This window comes from Micropterus dolomieu, linkage group LG18 (genome assembly GCF_021292245.1).
Source record: "Micropterus dolomieu isolate WLL.071019.BEF.003 ecotype Adirondacks linkage group LG18, ASM2129224v1, whole genome shotgun sequence".
Lineage (NCBI taxonomy): Eukaryota > Metazoa > Chordata > Actinopteri > Centrarchiformes > Centrarchidae > Micropterus > Micropterus dolomieu.
This window is the reverse complement of record NC_060167.1, coordinates 17388474-17407967: the sequence shown is the minus strand read 5'-3', so window position 1 is coordinate 17407967 and position 19494 is coordinate 17388474. Positions and strand designations below refer to the sequence as shown.

Here is a 19494-nt window from a genome sequence, read left to right as displayed (position 1 = left end):
CACTGAAACATCTGACGGCTCAGCAAAAGGTTGATTTTTTTATTTATTTATTTTTCCTGCCGTGTGCGGTTTTTGAGATAGAAAACAAAAGGATATAAATGAATAGAGGGGCTCTGCTAACGTCCGTGGTGGTTCAGTGAAGTAAGAGTGGAACTAATGATGTTGGATGATGGAGTGAACATTTAATTGGATTAACTCTTCTAAAATAGGAAGTAATGTGAATGGAGATACATCAAAAAGAAACTTAAAGCATTTAATGAGCCTTTTTTATTTGTTTCACACAAATGTAGCCCACTTAGCCTACTTAGAGGGGATGTGATACCGTTGAGATTTCCATATTTATTTTAAACGGTTTAGTCAGTGTTTTTGGACTTGTTGTTCAGGCCACATTGAAAGAAGTGTTTTGTTAGTCACTGCAGCAATTCAGCAATCTTATCGTGGCTTCACAAAACACCCACAGACACACACAGTCCCACTCACACATGCAGTCACAAGCACCGTCATATAACACACACATCTGCACACACACATGCAGCACACCTATCCCCTGTCTCGCTCTCTACACCTTTTTCATTTCAACTGTATTTCTACACAAGCAGTCTTACAAAAATAAATTAGATATCCTCCCACGTGCTCACTTTAACTCCTGCACATGTTACATCATCTCCGATGCCACATTCCTTTTGTGTCTTTTACACTGCCAGCTTATCTCGTGAAGGAGGTTGACCAGAAGTAGCACACTTCATTTTGGACGTTTAATCACTCCTTAGATCAGAGATATTTGAAGAAGTCGAACTATTACGGTCTGAAGATGCACTATATATGCGTAAGATATGCTAATTCATCCAAGTCAGTTATATCTGTGCATATAACAAATCTCATATGATGTTGCCTTTTATCTAGGAACCATAGACTTAGAAAAGTTGAAAAACTTGCACAAAAGAATTAAAAGACCCAACCAAAGCTGTTATTGTCAGCAGAGTCTGGGCTGTGACAGGCTCAGAGACGCTGGCTTTAGCAGCAAGTTGTTGTGAGTAGTCGAGCCTCCGCGTTGCTGTGGGGGATTTGAGTCAGATGGCGGCTGAGGGATCCGGGTGTGCCGTGAGAAAATTCTGTGGATGTCATGGTGGGCCTGCTTAAGACCCGCTTCCTGTTTTCGACTTTTCCCTGACATTTTGCTGTCAGCACACGTGTTACTGTCCTTACTTACCCATCCAATATACATGTGTCAGTGCTGCAGGAGATGCAGGCTGGCTTCAAATCCATACAAAGCTGTGTTCTGAGCTTCCATGACCGTAAGCTCCCACTGCAGTAAGAGCAGACATGTCTCACATTACAGAATGATGTATGTATGTATGTATGTATGGGGTTGTTTGTTTATTTATTTATCAATTAAGCCTCATTTTTTAACTTGGATTGAAGTCCTACTCTAATGGCCACAGCCACCACCGGCGTGCAAAAATATCATAAATCACCGCCACCCTAGTGCTGCATTAACGTTAATGTAATTCTCTCTGTTTTGACAGAAACCTTGGGAAGTCGGGACTGCGGGTGTCCTGCCTCGGATTAGGTAAAAGTCTCTTGGATCATGAGACACACTGAGAAGTTTGCTGCACCCAAAAACTTCTTAAATGTGTAACAGATTTGGGAGGGGAACTCATAACCTCATGGTCTGTTATCTTCAAATTGGGAGTAAAGAGTGTTTTTATTTTTTTTTTTCCCCAAAGTGTGAAAATATAACTTCAGTGGAAAGTTGCAGAAGTTATAAAATGGCTCTTTATTAGCTTGTTGCCTGTACACTATGCGCAGTATAGTATCACTGTTAACTCTGTGCACATGTGTTAAACACACATGTACTTATACTCTGTCATCCTCTGCAGGAACATGGGTGACCTTCGGTGGGCAGATAACGGATGAGGTGAGAGCAGATGGATCTTCCATTAGTCAAAGCTTGGGAATGGAAACCCTCCATATGATCTGGCGTATCTTGGATTACTCAAGAAGCCTATTTTTACATATAGTGAAAACATACTGCCGGAGGTAGTCAACAGCTAGAGAATACACACGTAATAGGAAGGCAAAGCCATTGCAGCCTAACACCTCACCCCCCCCCCCCCCCCCCCATCCTTTCCCCTCTCTGCTCCTTCTCCCCTGCTCTCTCAACAGATGGCAGAGCAGCTGATGACTCTGGCCTACGAAAATGGCATCAATCTGTTTGACACAGCGGAGGTCTACGCTGCTGGGAAGTGAGTACATCCTGTGCCACAGGTCACTTAGCAGTGAGCTGGAACACCATATATTATAAGTGAGCTTGTATACTAGTTAAGGTTGCCCTGCTTTAGTGTTGAGTGCAAGCCCCGATCCACAGTGGTGCACAAGGCAAGGCATTAGAAAGTATGTAAACAGTGGACTGATACATCCAGACTTGTGCTCTGAGGAAGTCTACTCAGTGTAGGATAATCCTTGATATTTAAAGGGTCAGTTTACCTAAATCACCAAAACATATTTTACACTACTATAGGCGTGTAGCCTATGTTAGAACCACCGCCGCTGCCCAAGTACAATGGAGGTAAATGGATTTTTGTTTGAGTAACTCGGAGACAAAGTTGTTAAAAATTACAACAACAAAAAAAACTCATCAGCTTCTTGTTGCAGTAACATTCATGAGGGTTCAGATATTCAAAGTCTTTTACAGGACAGTCAGTGATGATATTTTTAACCTCAGAAAGCAGCATTGGATTGTCTTATTGCTGTTAGTAGTGATGGTTTAACTTCTACCATGGATTAATCTGGCTTTGTTGTAACTTGGGTGCTTTGAAATAATCTAAGGGATTATCCTGTGCAAACAGTATCTCTGATTAACCACACTAAATCCTTTTTTTTTTTTAATCCTCCCAAGAATATTCTTGTATTGCCATTATGTTTGGGGAGATGTAGCAGAGTGCCACGCTCTCTCAAAAGCAAAACACATAAGAAACATGCAGTAGGTCTCAGTGGTTTTTCTCATTTAATGCCTCAGTAGCTGTTGTCTGCTAGACGGCATCGCTACATTCTTCTGGGGCGCTTTCAGCAATCTGTTTTCTTTGTTGTTTTAGGATGGAGCCAGAAAAAGTTGATCTTTGACACAGAAGTATTACCAACAAACTGTTCAGCGCGTGCACATGTTTTTTGACAGCATGTCACCCAGCTCAGTGTGTGTCGCACAGGTGTTAATCCTGACAGCTTCCACTGGAAGGCAGCTCCGAGGAGCTTATATTACTCTCATACACAGGGGTAGAACAAATCACACACTTCACACAGAATACAGAACATCAGAATGAAAAAAGCTTTCATGTGAAGTCCTTGGTTCTGGCTCACTGTGATTCCTTAATCACTCAGACTCCAAGTGGTGTTGGTGGCTTCACAGTCAGGCCAATGTAATACTGGTTCTGTGTTGCGAGCATGGACAGATAAACGAGGTTTGTAAGCTGCGCTCACACTCCTCGCCCTGCCTGCTCACGCACAGTGCTTGGCAGTTGTTGGCAGTTTGTTTTGCATGTTTGTTCTGGCTTAGCCCTACAGAGACGAGAACCAGTCACAAAACAAACATTCAACACACAGAGGTATTTATACATTGATTGTGATTCCCAACTGGCGTATCCATCCCAATATTGCAGGCTACTGTTTCTCAGAAATATAAATAAATATGTGTAATTGCACAAAATAAACACGTTGTGCTTATCAGCACACACACACATGGCGTCAAAGCATTTCAAAGTATGCGAGTAATTGGCAGACCAGAATTTCCTTCTTCGTTTTCTTCATTTTCTTTCAGGCTTACACATTTTGCTCTAGATGCATAGTAACTGCATGATGTTCCGTGAAACCAGTGACAATATGAACAAACCATTACAGAGAAATCTGAAAGTAATAAAATATTATAAAACCATGAATAATGCAGCATTATGTCATGGCTTCTGCCGTAAGTCATAGCATCGACTCTGCACTGGAATAAAGAGCTAATTAATGGATGGACGAAGAAAGTCATCCTGCTCAAGGCACACTGTACCTTATGTTTGGACTCTCAAATTACTCACATTTCAGAAGGGCAACACACAGAGCACTGTGTGGGTGTTTGGCAGAGACACATAAACACACCGTTATGCACACAAACACGCACGTTATTGCTCTCAGGGGAATGCTTGAGTGCTCGTTGTTTAAAAAAGGTGTGGGTCCAGCTGGCAGGGTCTGAAACTGCTTGTTGGATCAGCAGACTGTACCAGGCACTGGGTGGGGGTGGGGTGGTGGTTAAATTGTTAATGACCTGACCTCCTTTAATAAATGGCAAAAGAGGAATAAAATAATGAACACACATATGAAGGGTTTAATATTAAGCTTGACAACAATATCATGTCCTCTGGATAAACAAGTAATATCTTTCTAGTTCTTTGCATTTTCATAGTTCCTTGCTTACCCTTTGCAAGTACCTGCAAGGTGTTGGCAATTAATATAGAGCAAGGCACAGCAAACTGTCAAGAATCACACAGAGAAGATCATTGAGTCAGTCTCTAATAACTTATCCTCTCAAGGAGAAGAAAGATAAAAAAAATACAAGGTTGGGATGAAGATCTGAAATGTTTAAGTTTTGTTAATGTTTCATAATCAAAATGTTTAGCATAAACTATCAAACAGAAAAGGGAGATGGATGATGGACTGTTTGTGACTGAGGTCATGTTACAGTGTTTCCCGCTCACTCAGTGACTGACCGCTAACCAGAGTAGGGCAACTAACCATTGGTTTCATTATAGATTAATCTGCAGATCATTTTCTCAATTCATCATTCAGTCTATAAAATGTCAGAAAATAGTGAAAATGCCCATCACAATTTGTAGTTTAGCTGACTGTCAATGTAATTGTGGTAATTAGATATGTATCTGACTGCCTTGCCACAGACACATCGCCACTGGAAGGAGCACTAATGCGCTGTGTCATGAGGAGATAAATTATTGTTGTTTTCAACACACTTTTTCCAACAAAGCACCCTTTATTTGAAAGCTGCATCGATTACAGCAGCTAGCTTTATTTAACAGTGCAACTAAAACAAATGAAAACAAATCTTCTCCAAATACATTTTTATGTGAAACCGTGTCATGAGCAGGTGTCTCATTACTTGTCAGAGTGCGAGGACTGGAGAAACATACTGACAAGTTTCTGCCCAGCCCTAATAAGCCCCAAGTTGATTGTAGCGTCACTCCTTAGCACCACTGTGGCTGCTAATGAGTGACATAGTGGTGGCTCCACAGCACAGCTGGGCTCAGGACCCTCCGACTCTGACCTGGCAGCGAATTCACCAGTCATAAACAGGCGCGCCTTCCACTGAAAGCTCTCTTATGCATTATACAGTATGTGTGCAGAGTTGGACTGCTTTCTTTCATTTAGGGCTTGAGATCCTCCCTTATCGGGTGTAAACGCTCTTATCATTTCAAGAGATCTTTATTTAATCATGCCCTCTCTCCGTCTGCGTTCGCAGGGCAGAGGTGGTGCTCGGAAACATCATAAAGAAGAAAGGATGGAGGTATGAGGCATGCCTTTAATTTGGTTATGGTGGTTTTTAATTTCCGTCCTAGTCAGCTTTCCCTAATCTTGTATCATCTACCTTCCTCGCACATATTGGGAGACAGTGTGTTGTGAACTGGAAAGGTAAGGTAGGGAGATGAAAGATTCATACCGGCAGCCTTGCCATGCCCAAACTTCTGTGTCCCTTCTCAAATGTCCTGAATAATGGATGAACTTCTAGTGCCTTGCCTTCTACTTTGTCTGTGCTAGATTGGCGTTTGTATAGCTCTGGCTGGTTATATGGTGCTGGCTGAGCTCTGGCACAGTTGCACTTTTTGTGGGATGTGGGCGCGTGTGACGTTGAAAGAATACGGTAGAAATGCACAACTAGCCAAAGGATGTATAGGAGCTTTTCATCCTTGCCGTAAATCCATATAAGGTTTGTGTAGACTTTAGAAATCATCAATGTATGTGAGGCTTTTTATGCCATAATTCTCTGTATTTGGCAGGTGTTGTAACAGATGTGCTTTCATTTTCCATTTTTCAGACGTTCGAGTCTGGTGATAACAACAAAGATCTTCTGGGGTGGAAAGTAAGTTCCATCTGGTTGCTTCTTTGACTCAGCATGCATGTCCAAATGAGAAACGATCCTCCTGTGTTGTTTTTTTCTCGACTTGTTTGATGCTCCTGGTAATGGGATCATGTGTCATCCAAACTGATCTGTTGTCAGGCACTTTCAATAAAGCTGGAACATTTCCTAGAGCACCGTGGAGGGGCAGGTCCAGTCATATTTCAAGTAATTGTTTATAAGTTATGTCTTTTTTTTTCCTTTTTTTTTTTGTAGAGCGGAAACTGAAAGAGGTTTATCCCGAAAACATATTATAGAAGGTAAGTAGCAGTGCTTCAGACACTGCAACAACAAAAACACTTAGTAAGTAGTTGCTTTGGCTTAAGGGAATCAAAGCTGCATTCTCTTGGTGATACTGGAGAAAAGCATTGGGTAAAATAACCCCGGGACAGTAAATAGTTGGAGAATCCTCTGCATGAATTATCTAGCAGTATATGGATTGGGTTTTTATGAACAACATAATAATGTAGCACAACAGAGGTTCACTGTTACTAACTGTAATGCTTATTTCTAGGTTTAAAGGCCTCTCTAGAAAGACTGCAGTTAGACTATGTGGATGTGGTTTTTGCGAACAGACCGGACCCTAACACACCTATGGAAGGTAATTCTTCTATTGTCTCTACTGTATTCTTTATTGCTTTTGAAATATCACCTATTTTTCTCTTCCCCTCTCACACACACGTTTGCCTTATGGTTTGTCGTATTGCACATAAAAAAATTCTCTTTTACTACTGCAAAGACTCAAATATACAAACCTCTAAAATATCCATTTTAAATGCTGCAAGTTGTCGCGGTGCTTCCACCTCCACAAACAGAATGAGGACAGATACTGATGCTGGAGACCTTTTTTAAATGGCAAAGAGCTAACTGTGTGGACTCAGCTGGTTACACAGTGTGCATCTGCTCCCGTGTCAGAGTTCCCCTTTGGATTAGAGTTCGGTCAGAGGGCATCTCCCTGCCTTCAGTGTGATGCTTCACAGCCTCTGGCTGTTTCACAATACTTTCGTGTCTTGTTAGTCAGAAGTAGCTGGTGTTTGACATAAAAGTCCAGGCAATTCTTTTGGCCATATGCCCTTTAAAGATTGCACACAGTTCACATGGACAGCTTTGCGTCTATGTCTTAAAATCCACAGTAGTTGGACCATCTGTTATATTTTATTCTGGAAGTAGCCAAAGGGCAGCGTACAGGGTAAAGAGAAGGTGAGCTTCTGTTAGTTTACGGAGAGAACCCTCTTAAGCCAAGCACCCACTAGATGATAGGAGGGATAATTTGGTTGTCTGAGGCACTTTTTAGAAATGGCACATCAGCAAGGCGGATAGATGAATGGAGGACACACCCCTGTTTTATTACACTCCGGTGCTCCTGATCTTGTCTGGGACATGCTTTGTATTTTGGTTGGCGGTCGAATGAAAAGGAATTGTCCCTAAAACGGAAATTAAAGTTGGTGTTACGTGAGATTTTATCTGCCTGTCTCACAGGGTCAGATATGGCTGGAAAAATTTTATTCCTATCCGATGGCTTCAGATAAAATACAGTGACGTGTTGACAGGATAGCATGAGATTAATCTGTGTAACATTCAGTCAAGCCTACAAGGCAGCACGTTAGTGGAAAAAAAAAAAATAATAAACCCTCATCATATTGTTATGTTTTATAGAACATCAATTTTAAAATACAAACTGTAGTCAGCTTGTCAACCTTGCGAAGATGTTTTGTCTGTGATTTACAGATATGAACTGGTGCAAATATGCCTGTCACCTCTTATTTATTTCACTGGGCTCTTTTTATGTTCCCCTGTAGCATGTTGCAGATAATAAACAAACAAACAGATTCTGGTGTCCCCTTATGAATAGATGTCATCCTCATCAGAATGAATCACTCAGCATTCTGATTAACATAATCAGCTTTTCCACTTCTCGGTCTTCTACCCTGAATGGCCTGGCCATTTGGATTGCAAATGATAACAAATACATTTTCAAAATAATAAAGAACAAGCAGCTCAGATAGGCATACAGTAACGGTAGGTTCTCAGGACATTGTCGGTTCTACGGAGCGCCATAGAGAGTGGAAAAACAGAAAAAAGAAAAAAACTGAAAAAATATTAATTAGTAAACACAACAGGGTGACTCCAGCACTGATGGTGTTTTTAACATTTTTGTGTATTTTTACTTGCAGAAACAGTTCGAGCAATGACCCATGTGATAAACCAAGGCATGGCAATGTACTGGGGAACATCCCGCTGGAGCCCAATGGAGATAATGGTGAGACTTTGAGTAATTGTGCGCAGTCCGAAAAGTTACAGGGGAACTTAGGGTAAATATTAACTTCCAACCGGGGCTGGCCGATTTGATCAGAAGTGTTATGACGATAAAAAATTTCATATCATTTGATATCGATAATTATCACAATGAAAGTCAAATCATTGTTTCTTACAAGTTTAAGTGAAAGTTGAAGAAACCGGATGGTTAATTGTGGTTTTGAACTATTCTTTATAGTCAGAACATGAGAAACACTTGATGCCCAACAGTGGGTCACTTAACAAATCTGAGGTAGAACATCCAAAACAATTATGATTCATTCTTTTTTCTACAAAAATGCATGAGTAAAATTAAGCGCAATCTTTCTTCAGTCCCTTTCCCTCAACAAAATAAATTATATTGCGATAATTATTGTTTTATCGCCCAGCCCTACTTCCAACTTGGCTTAAGTTTTTCCTTCCATCACAAATAAGTTGTCTTGCTGTTCTTTATACTATATATGTAGTACTGTATATGTGCCTAATCTTGTTTATTCCAAATTTTCCTTTAGGAGGCATACTCTGTGGCGCGACAGTTCAACCAGATTCCCCCCATCTGTGAGCAGGCTGAGTACCACATGTTCCAGAGAGAGAAGGTGGAGGTGCAGTTGCCTGAGCTCTTCCATAAGATCGGTGAGCACAATTTGACAAAAACTGACAGACTAGGGAAGATTTCCGTTCTTTGTGGCATATGGACACACAAGTCAGAGGATGAGCATCGTGTACATCAAAGTACAGCAACAGATATCATGTTCTAAAATCTCTTTGTGAAAGCCTGAGATTTCATCCCGTGTAAATAGATAAAAATCCACTCGGTTCCTGTTTTTAAGCTGTGAAGCTGTCATTGGCTACTCCAGCCTCAGAGATGTGCGTCACTGTCTATGTAATTGTGCACGGGCCCATCCAGACTTAAATGGGTTCAAGTCTTGTGTAAGTTGTCACAAATTATACAATCAGCAGTCTGTGACTTGAGTAACAAGAAGACACACAAAGTCCTGTCAAGCCAGTGAAAAAAGGCTCATCTTAAAATCCATTTTAAAAGAAAGAGGCACACCTTTTTTTCTTGATTGTGATGATTACATGTTTTTGTTCTCAGGTGTGGGGGCCATGACGTGGTCACCACTGGCCTGCGGGATCATCTCAGGGAAATATGACGGCAGGGTGCCTCCCTACTCTCGGGCCTCTCTGAAGGTAGACATACCTCGCTCTCTCTGTTTCCTGTCTCTATCCCACTCCGATCATCTGTGCTGGTGTCACTGTTCTGTGTTTACCTGCAGGTTGTTTGTTTGTTTACTGTGTGTTTGTGTCTTTCAGGTTCTGTAACTGTGCACACCTCATATCTGTGTGTTGTCAGTGCCATGTTGACGCCATGCTCTGTGTGTACCTCTTCCCCAGCAGTGCTGTTCAACACCGTTTGCCAGCTGGTGTCAGCTTAACGCATTTTAGCGCACAATACATGTGCACAAAAATGCATACGCACAGAACATTAGTAGTGCAGCATGTGTATAATTTTATTTAAAATTGACACTATGGATACCAACAGTTTTTAAACTCATAAAACTGGTAGATGAATCATGACGCAATCCAGTATGTTCTGCCAGGCAACTCATACGTGACCTAGAATCATTTTTTGAAAGGATTTAGGGAACAGCACAGCCACAGTAACTGAACACTAAAAAATGCTTTTCCTCCCATTTAATGATTTAATTCAGTGAGCACTCACTGAAAATAGTTCACTTTAAAGTAACAGATTAACTCAGGAAGAGAGCAGTAACACAATTTTTAATGCACTACCACAGATTTCACTTTTTATCTATATTTTGACATCCAGTAAGTTTTGAGTCCAACACAAGACAAGAGAAGCTAACACCTGGCTCAGTGCAATGATGTGTGCTTGTAGTGGAGTGGCATGTTGTTTATCTGTGGATTGTGTGTCTGACTGTGGATTAGACCCCTCCTGATTCATGAAACTAGCTCTACATGTTGGTGTTGTGCAGTTGTGCTGCTTCCTGTTTGGTTCAGTGTTGCCTGTGGATGTTTGTGGTATTTTGACTCATTAACTCAGTGACTATTCTCACTGTTGTCTAACTTGTTACTAACGGCATAATGGTATAATTCCTGATTCTTGATGCTGTATAAAGATCACTGTTTTGACTCAGTTGAGAACAAATGGATATGATTTCAACATGTACAGTAATAGTCAGCTTAAGTAGAGAATTTTTCTTCTTCTAATGTTTGTAACTTTGCAATAATAACTGAACTAAAAATATGTCAGTAAGCATAGCTGTAGCTATGTTTCCCTGGCTGAGGCGTAGATGGCAGGAGACAGTGTCACTTGTTTAAAAACAGGCCCTGGTGACACAGGAGCTGCGGCGCAGCGGTGTGAGCAGGGCTGTGTTTTTGAGCAGGTGTGCTGTGTTTTCGACAGGGTTACCAGTGGTTGAAGGACAAGATCTTGAGCGAGGAGGGCCGGCGTCAGCAGGCGAAGTTGAAAGAGCTGCAGGCAATCGCGGAGCGGCTGGGCTGCACTCTGCCCCAACTCGCCATCGGTACGCAGATACACTCTGCCGCTCTCTCTCTTTCTGTCTGTCTGTCCGTCCCTCTGCCTCGGACGGGCCGAGGTCAGCGCCATCTGGTATGACTGTTGCTGTGTTGTGTTGTCACGTGTGTGTCTGTGCTGTAACAACTGGTTTTTTTGTTGTTGTTTTTTTTAAAGATATTAATGAGAAAATAGGGAGTAAAGCAAGAAAAGGGAAATGACTCATCTATCATTTATGTCATTGTCTCTCAGGGACCAATAGGAATTGCATTAACGTTATATACGGTGTCTCCTAAACAAGGATCTGGCACGGCCCCTTTGCATTCCTTATGTTGAAATTTACTGTCCAAATGTATTCAAACACATTTACAGTATAAATGTATGTATGTATACGCAGATCTGTGGGTTTTCCCTGGTGTTGACATGTATTTAACAGTTTCCAGTGTCGGCATTAAAACAGCATCCCAGACATAAATCCGGCGAGTGACCTGAAATCGATTGACTGCCGGTCAGGAAAGTGAGAATGTGCAAACCCCGACGACATACGCCCCTGTGAGGACTGTTAAAGCAGCAGGCGTTGGTGACACAGCGAGTAAATCTGGGACTCCTCTTTCTATCTCAGCGCAGATCACGGCATATTTTTCACCCTGGCAGTAATGCGGTGTCATAGATTAGGTTTCACGGCCCATTAGCGGACACCCTCATCTCACCCATTTACCGTAAATCCTTCCAGCGCTCCTGAAGGCAGCGCAGAAGATTAATGTCCACCGAGGCAGTCCTGTAGATCACTGTGGCACTCCCAGTATTGAATAAAAACTATATCACTATGACAGAGTCCTTCCTGCCTTTGGCTTGAGACTGAGGGCTGGTGGTAAATTCAGGAATGAGATGGTTGAAGTCTCCCTCCCTTTATGCCGTAATCCGCTTAAAGGTGTATTTTCCTCAATTGCAAAAGCATGTAGTTGTATCATACAGCTCACCATCATAATAGCACACCAAACAGATTCGTTTTTTGTTTGTTCAGAGATCACGAAGTGTTCATTGCATATTATAGCTAGCAGTACATTTACTGAAGTACCATACTCAAGGGCAGTTTTTTGGTACTTCCACTACAATTCAGAGAGAAGTATTGCTCAGTTACATTTATTTCATAAAGGGATGCACTGATCCATTACACTGGACTGGTATCGACGCAGACTGACACTTATCAAGCGGATCAGGATTCGGGCACGGTTTCTTTTGTCTTTTTAAAATCCAGAGTTTCTGCCATCAGTTGCAGTCATTCAGTCATGGCGGGCTGCTTACTTTGTTTTTAAGTGCAACAGAAAGTCTCAGTGAATTCCACGCAGTGAGATATACAGATTTTAAATTTAGGAGTATCGGATCAGTGCTCTGCCAGCAGGATACCCTGTGCTGAGGTATTGGAATCAGTCAAAAATTAAACTGGATTGGTGCGTACCCAATTTCACAGAAAGTTACCACTCAACTTTAGATAAGTTAATATACAAAATGTATATTATAAAATACAATTATAGATTAAATTGTCTTACAGTATACAAATTAATATACATTATGTATAAAGTAATTAAAATGAGCTACCTAACTTAAAATGCTGCTGTTTACATGTTAATTCATAATAAAAAATATATATGTTCTGCTACGCTGATAGTGCTTCTGCATTCAAAAGTTTACCTAAATGTATAGCTTGTAGTTGAGTATTTTTGTATTGTGGCGAGTAAAGGATCTAGGAGAGTGTTATTGTGATGTGTGACCAGAGAATATTTCATTTCTAAGAAGGACATGTTGCAGTAGCTTCCATGTTTTATCAAAGATTGTCATTTGACAAGTGTCTGCAAGGCGCTTATGTGGAAATGGTGTGTTTGTGTGTAAATAGTGCTGTCAGAGTGTGTGTATGTCCATAGTCCATGTCAGGGGTGTCATTGCTGTTTACTGGTCTCCTGCAGCGTGGTGTCTACGGAACGAGGGGGTGAGCTCTGTCCTTTTAGGGGCGTCCAACACCGACCAGCTGATGGAGAACATAGGAGCAATACAGGTGAGGACACGGAAACCACTTTGTGTGTGTGTGTGTAGACGTGCTTGTTGTTCTGCCGAGCACATCAGTGGCTTAACTTGTGAAAATGTGACCCGTTTCATCAGCTTCGGTATCCGTGCCTTACAGTCGTAACAGCAGTCCTCCTCTCCTGGGTACAGCTTGGTCTCTCGGGCAGTTTGCAGCTGCACGCTTGGGTGCTTTACTGTACCGAGTTAATAAGGTCAGCAGAGTATCAGTTGCCAGGGGGATTGGAGACGAGCTCAAGGCCACTTCTTCCTCTCCTGATAAGATGCACTCTTTTAATGGGGTTTCAGAACGGTGGGGGTTTACATCCTCTCCTCATATCATGTCTGGTCTGCAAGAAAGAGCATTCCTGCTCTTCTCTATTCCGATGCTGTGTGTGTGTGATAATAAAGAATATATATAATAACACTGACAGGGGCATTTTGCTCACACTTTTAGCTAACCCTTTTTACTTGAGTAAAACTTTGAAGGGAGGGCTTGTGCTCATTGCAACTTTTGCTTCAGTAAAGCATCTGAATGCTTCGTCCTCCACTGTATAAACAACAGCAGCTGAATGTGAGTACAAAAACAAACCACTGTGTTATTTTAAAAACCATCCACAAGCTGTAAATAAACTGGAGATCAGTTTTAAAGCTGCCTACTTTTACACTTCACTACACAATCTTAAAGCCACAACGATGGTAACAACTCCAAAAAGTCACCCTTCAGCATGATCTAGAGGCTGTGATGTGCTCCTGCAGACAATGTAAAAGAAACCGTTAAACAATGGTAAACCCCACTGACGGTAGATACAAGCGGTAACATACATTCACCCTTCGTGTCTCTCTCCTGTCACAGGTTCTTCCAAAGTTGTCGTCGTCCATCACACACGAGGTGGACAGCATCCTGGGGAACAAGCCGTACAGTAAAAAGGACTACCGCTCCTAACGCGCAGCATGGCCCCCGCCCGGCAGGCCTGCAGCCGCAGCGCCCCACCTTTGCCTGATCCTCTGTTTGCTTGAGCTTTTACTGAGTGAGACCCTGGCGCATGAGTCTGGCCACACCAAGGCTACCCAGGGCAACTCATTTAGAGTCACGGGTATAAGATTAAGAAAAGGGGGGGGGGGGATAGTCACCTCCACAGGAAAGGAAGGGATTTGACAAGGAAAGACAATAAGTGGAAGAGACGTTAGGGATATGCGCTCATACTTAATCAGTTATACATTCAATTCAGCTCAACGTATTTTAAAACCGTAGAGAAAAAATCTTTTAAAAAAAATAAGCACACGCTTGCTTGGCAGCCAGAGTTTTTTTTTTTTTTAGCTCTTTTTTTTTTTTGTTCTTTCTAAAACTGAACGCAACTAAAAAGAAGATGAAGTTCTAACTGTATGAATATACGAGAACTACTCTGTTGCACATGTACCATAGCCATGCATTTGTTCTTTGGACCTTCTGTTTACAAACACCAGTGTACTGTACGAGTCCATCAAGGTTTCTCTAAAAAACTGTTTGTTTGTGTTGTCAACATTATCGGTGTACGAGCCTCCTCGGGGAGGGGGGCTTTATCAGCACTTTAGTATTGTCAGTATAGATGTTGGAGGGGAGAGGGTGGGTATTACAATAGTCTTATCTCAGCCATTGCACTATAGAATCACATCGCCTCCTGATAATTCCCTCTCCTCATCCTCCCTCTGCGTTTTCACTGGCAGTACGTTTGTCCAGCCTGACGCTCCGACACAAGCGTGGCAAGCCCGAGGATTGGGGAGGGGAGGGGAACAAACGCCCCCTCTACCGTCCTGACCAGTGAACCGTCCGTGACAACCAGCCAGGAGCGCAGGTCGCATGCGTCAGGGCATCTCATCTGCCGCTGACGAGGTTAGCTGTTCATCCGTCCCTGCTTCACTGTGTTACCCGGCCTTTGTTCTGTTTTTCAGGCTGAGGATTTACTGGACAGGAAGTGGTCGTGTCAGTGCTGGCTCCACATCTCATGGATACTTGTCCTTGATCAAATTTTGTTCAAGCATTTTGCCTTATTTACAGTTGCACCAGACTGTGCTGCGGGCGCTGGCGTAGACGAGCAGCTCGACAGCTGCCCCTCTGGCCCGACTTGTCTCATGTCCCCAGTATCTACGGGAAAGCTGACTGGTGGGAGTGCTGTTTGTTTGCGAAGGGAGAGGTGGCGCGTGTCCAGTTCATCAGTGAGTGGCAGAAGCTCAGGGAACACAGCAGGTGGTTTTAGTCGTGCGTTGGCGTGCTCATGGTCAGGAGGTTGTATTTACTCGTCTGTCTTTCTTTCATGTGTGGACACTGGAGAGGACCAGTGACATTTTAGTGTGGCTTGAGCCAAAGATCTTCTTCTTCATCTCTTTGATCACACACCCCGCGCGTTTCACTCTCACTTCCTGCAAGATTATAGAACTCATTTTGACGCATGTGCTGTCTAGCTTGTTAACTATCTATGGTACGGATTTTACTTCATAAATATCTTTACTTGACAATGCTGTTATACTAGCTAACAAATACGTCCTTCATATACAGAATGCATAGCAAAGCTACTTGCTTTAGGATCGGTAAGGTTTGTTTCAGGCGACGTACGACCTGAGGCGTGTCAGAAGTGTTATTGCAAAAAAAATTGACGCCAACCTATATCATTCTTTCTCCTTTGGGTGCTCTCTTACTGTGATTAAAGCACAAGTGGGATAGCGTGCGACACATCCTCAAAGCATGGGCCCTCTTCACCCAGCGTACAGTACCTGCGTGACAAGCAAGGTGACGCGACGCCGCTTACTAGCACGTGTGGATAACTAATCTTTATTAACAGCTGATAAACTATTGATTCTTAGCAGAAAAGGTACAGATTAAGGAAAACTGTCACATCCACGGGAATGGCGACGTGAATGAGAAGGAGGGGATAGTCAAAGTGAACGTCACTGTGAGGGATTTGTGCAGATGAGGTTTAACAGTCTGCTTCGTTACTCCTAGGTGATTTATTTAAAAACAGCTAAATGATTTAATGTCTCAGCTGTTGATCCTGTTTTTGTGTGTGTGGTTGTGTGTATATATATCTATATATCTATATAAGGAGAGGGAGGGCGGCAACAAAACTAATCCTGTGCTTTAGCCTGTTGTATAAGTTGACCCGTGTACACGTTTGATTTGCTGTGTCTGAGTGAATAAATCTGATGCAAGCCGATCTTAACATCAGTTAATATAATTTGTGGAGTTCCTTGTCTTAATACTTACATGTGCAGGGAGTTAAAGGACAAATTCAACAGTTTGGAAAATGCATTTACTTTCTTGCCAAGAGCTAAAAAGATTGATACCACACTCAAATAAATATGAAGCTAACATTACCGCCAGAAGCCGACAAACCTAGCATACAGACTGGAAACGGGGAGGAAACTGCTGGTCTTACTGTAGTAATATAATGCACCTACCAGCTCCTCTAAAGCTCCCTAATTAACAGGTTATCTTGTTTGTTTAATTCGTACAGATACTTAAGTTACTGGTCCTGGCCAAGAAATAGGTTGGTTTCCCCGTACTTAACTGAACCCAAACTTAACACCCTGCCATGCTTAACCTCAACCCAGCCAGTTGTCTCTGCTAACCATTACCTAACCTAAGCCCTAAAAAAGGAGACCCACTGGCAGCAAACAAATAACAGTTTGCTGGCAAATGCAACGTTCTGTGGGTCTTCACTGTAACTCCAACCCCAGAGGGCAGCAGTGCGGGAAACACTGTCCAAGGGGTGCGACAGACTTTGACACAATACTTGTTCATAACCCCCCCCCCCCCCCCCCCCCCCCAAAAAATGTTTTTACGCTTTGTGCTTTAAAGGTGCTGGTAGGCAGACCTTTGTACAGAGCCCTGCTAGCTGTGTCCAGTTGTTATGCTAAGTTAGCCAGCTGCTTTAAGTGTGCAGACTCTCTGCAAGAGAGCGACCAAGTGTGTTTCCCCAAATTAACTTTAAATGTTATCGCTTTTGCGTTTTGTTTGACCGTCAGTTTCTGCACATAGTTGAAATAACTCAAATGTTTTAAAGCTGAAGGGTCGTTACCCGGTGCCCTCGCCTGTGTAGGAGAAAGTCGTGCTTTAAGTGGTCCTAGTTTCATCATGTTTGCTGTTCTAACATTTAAATGTTTAACTGAAAGTTCAGAAATGAAACCAGAGCCACACACACATGGACAGAGCTTATTTTACAGAAGGTACTAGGTTATACAGAGAATATATTTTTTATGTTTTAGCCTTTAATGCACTAGAGAGAGTTAAAAGAACTGTTATTTTTTTCATCATGCTGCATTTTTCCTATTAGTATTGTATCAATTTGAAGACTGACAAAAAGAACGACATTTTCTTGTGTATGCATTATGAGGAATGCTCTGAAGTGACGAGGTGAGAGCCTGGTATCTCCTGTATATAGTTTGACCTTTGTATATATTTCTAGTTGTGATCACCTCTGCCTTTTCTCTTTTCTTTTTTAATTTTCTTTTGCAGGCATTGCTATCTGCACTGTGCTTGAATCTGAATTTAGACAGGATGTACAGCTTCAATGAAATAATGATAAATTAAGAATGGTTAAACCCTTATGTGTCTCTCTTTATTGGCATTCATGTGTAAAACCTCATTCTGGGTTGTTTTCTGGACTGTAGATTTGGTAGAGTTGCAAAGCCCTTTTTCATCCAGTAGAATACAAGGATGCATTTTAAACATTCAATTGTATACAGCAGTGTGAAATATAAATATGAAGCAATTTATACACAAAATCAATTCAGAAGAAAAATTTTAGACACTTAACCTTGGAGGAGGCGCAAATGAATGCTAGCTGTGTAATCCTGTGAACTATAACATTCCAGCTGTCCATTAAGGCATATTTAGTCAGTTAGGAATGCTTTTTTGTCATATTACACTATAAAAGTCTCAGGATCATTATAGTCTTTGTTGCATTGTACAGTAAAGCACCATAACACCACTTGACTGAGGGTAGTATGTCATAATGTATAGATTGAAAAACAACTTTATACTACTGGCAAGTAATGAAATATGGTTTCAAAGGTTTAAGAGGTTGCATCATATCCAACAATAAAAAATTTGATTATTTTATATACAGTACCTGCAGAAAGGTATTTAGAGGACAAAATATTTAACACAAAATGCCAGAAGTGCAGTGACGCTGCACTTTGGATGTAGTTTTTGAGGAGACATTTTAATCCTGAAGACTAAAGAGGTGTTTCACTTCAACTTGCGGCAAAATCACAATGTACCAGTGAGGTCAGGCTATTTGAAACGAGCTTCAACAGTTCAAAGGACACTTTGGCACGCAAAAAAAAGTATGATCCAGCTCAGGTCCAAACATGAAACTGCAGTTCTCATCAGAGAGTCTATTTCCACGAAGGTCCTCCAGCAGCCTGCCTCAAGTTCCTGTCACAATCTTTCACTCACTTGAGTCACCTCGGTAAAATGTAGCCGATCTGTCCCAGTTGTAGTTGGTCCAGCTAGATGGCGGTGCTATAATGAGTTGTTGTGCTGCGAGCCTCCCCTGCTGCTGTAGGCGAGGCGTGGAGGTCCACCTGAGGAAATGCACACACAGAGCTGTGAGGCTCTGGAAACATTCATATTTGATTTGTAACAAAGACGACGATAGAAGGAGAAAGTGCAGCCTCTGCAGCTCCCAAAGCAGCCAGTGACTGACTGCTGTCAGCACTTAAACTACTTATTTACTCTTATTTCACCAAGTCAGCTGAAATGCCTCTTCTGTTCTGACCACAGTCAGCAGAGCTCGGCACCTGCTGTCCGTGTGGATGTAATGATGAAGCAAGATAACTGTTAAGACAGCGGGGGGTGCATGTCATGCCGGCTCCTCATTACTGTACCTTCTTGACAGGAGAGTCCGATCCAGCTGTACAGGCAGGTGCAGCGGCCGTTGCGTCGGTCGCACTGCGCCCCATTCTCACACTCGCAGGTCTCTGCGCAGTCTGGCCCGTAACGATTTGCTCTGCAGTCTGGCATGAAACACACATGAACAAGGTTTAACGAAACTACACAGAGATCGATGTAAATTTAAAGGAATAGTTTGACATTTTGGGAAATACGCTTACTGTATGAGATGAGAAGACCACTGTCATATCTGTACTGTAAATATCAAGTCACAGCCGGTGTGACACCAAAATGTGTGACCTATCAGATTCTGTGACACAAATGGGAAGTTAAGTGTCAGAGGCTTTGTGTACGTTGTGAAGCGGTTGCAATTTGGTTAGTCATATGGGTTTAAGTTACAGATTTTGGTGTTACAGGCAGTTGGTTAGCTTAACTTAGCATAGAGGCTGGAAATGGAGAAACGGCTAGCCTGGCTCTGTCCATAGTAACAAACCAAGCATCTCTAAAAGCTCTCTACCCAACATGTTACATCTTGTGTTACCCCCCCCCCCCCCCCCCCCCCCCCCC

General features: G+C 42.3%; 2 protein-coding genes across 8 annotated transcripts in view; one reads left to right on the top strand and one right to left on the bottom strand.

The window, feature by feature from the left end:
* kcnab2a (potassium voltage-gated channel subfamily A regulatory beta subunit 2a) overlaps nucleotides 1-17637 on the top strand; it is a 75224-nt gene extending 57587 nt beyond the window's left edge. For 5 of the 7 annotated variants that reach the window (XM_046075554.1, XM_046075556.1, XM_046075555.1 and 2 more), the window contains 13 exons: nucleotides 1527-1570; nucleotides 1881-1918; nucleotides 2167-2246; nucleotides 5510-5554; nucleotides 6083-6127; nucleotides 6380-6423; nucleotides 6678-6764; nucleotides 8338-8423; nucleotides 8971-9091; nucleotides 9555-9649; nucleotides 10887-11007; nucleotides 12962-13050; nucleotides 13912-17637. In XM_046075554.1, the coding sequence (XP_045931510.1) occupies nucleotides 1527-1570; nucleotides 1881-1918; nucleotides 2167-2246; nucleotides 5510-5554; nucleotides 6083-6127; nucleotides 6380-6423; nucleotides 6678-6764; nucleotides 8338-8423; nucleotides 8971-9091; nucleotides 9555-9649; nucleotides 10887-11007; nucleotides 12962-13050; nucleotides 13912-14001 (985 nt within the window). In that variant the 3' untranslated portion in view covers nucleotides 14002-17637. The other 2 variants (XM_046075553.1, XM_046075557.1) reach the window with 2 other exon arrangements.
* megf6b (multiple EGF-like-domains 6b) overlaps nucleotides 17629-19494 on the bottom strand; it is a 103415-nt gene continuing 101549 nt past the window's right edge. Inside the window, exons 37-38 of the mRNA XM_046075247.1 lie at nucleotides 18924-19052; nucleotides 17629-18620 (exon numbers count right to left, since the gene is read on the bottom strand). Coding sequence (XP_045931203.1) covers nucleotides 18559-18620; nucleotides 18924-19052 — 191 coding nt within the window. The 3' untranslated portion in view covers nucleotides 17629-18558. The remainder of the gene's footprint in view (nucleotides 18621-18923; nucleotides 19053-19494) is intronic.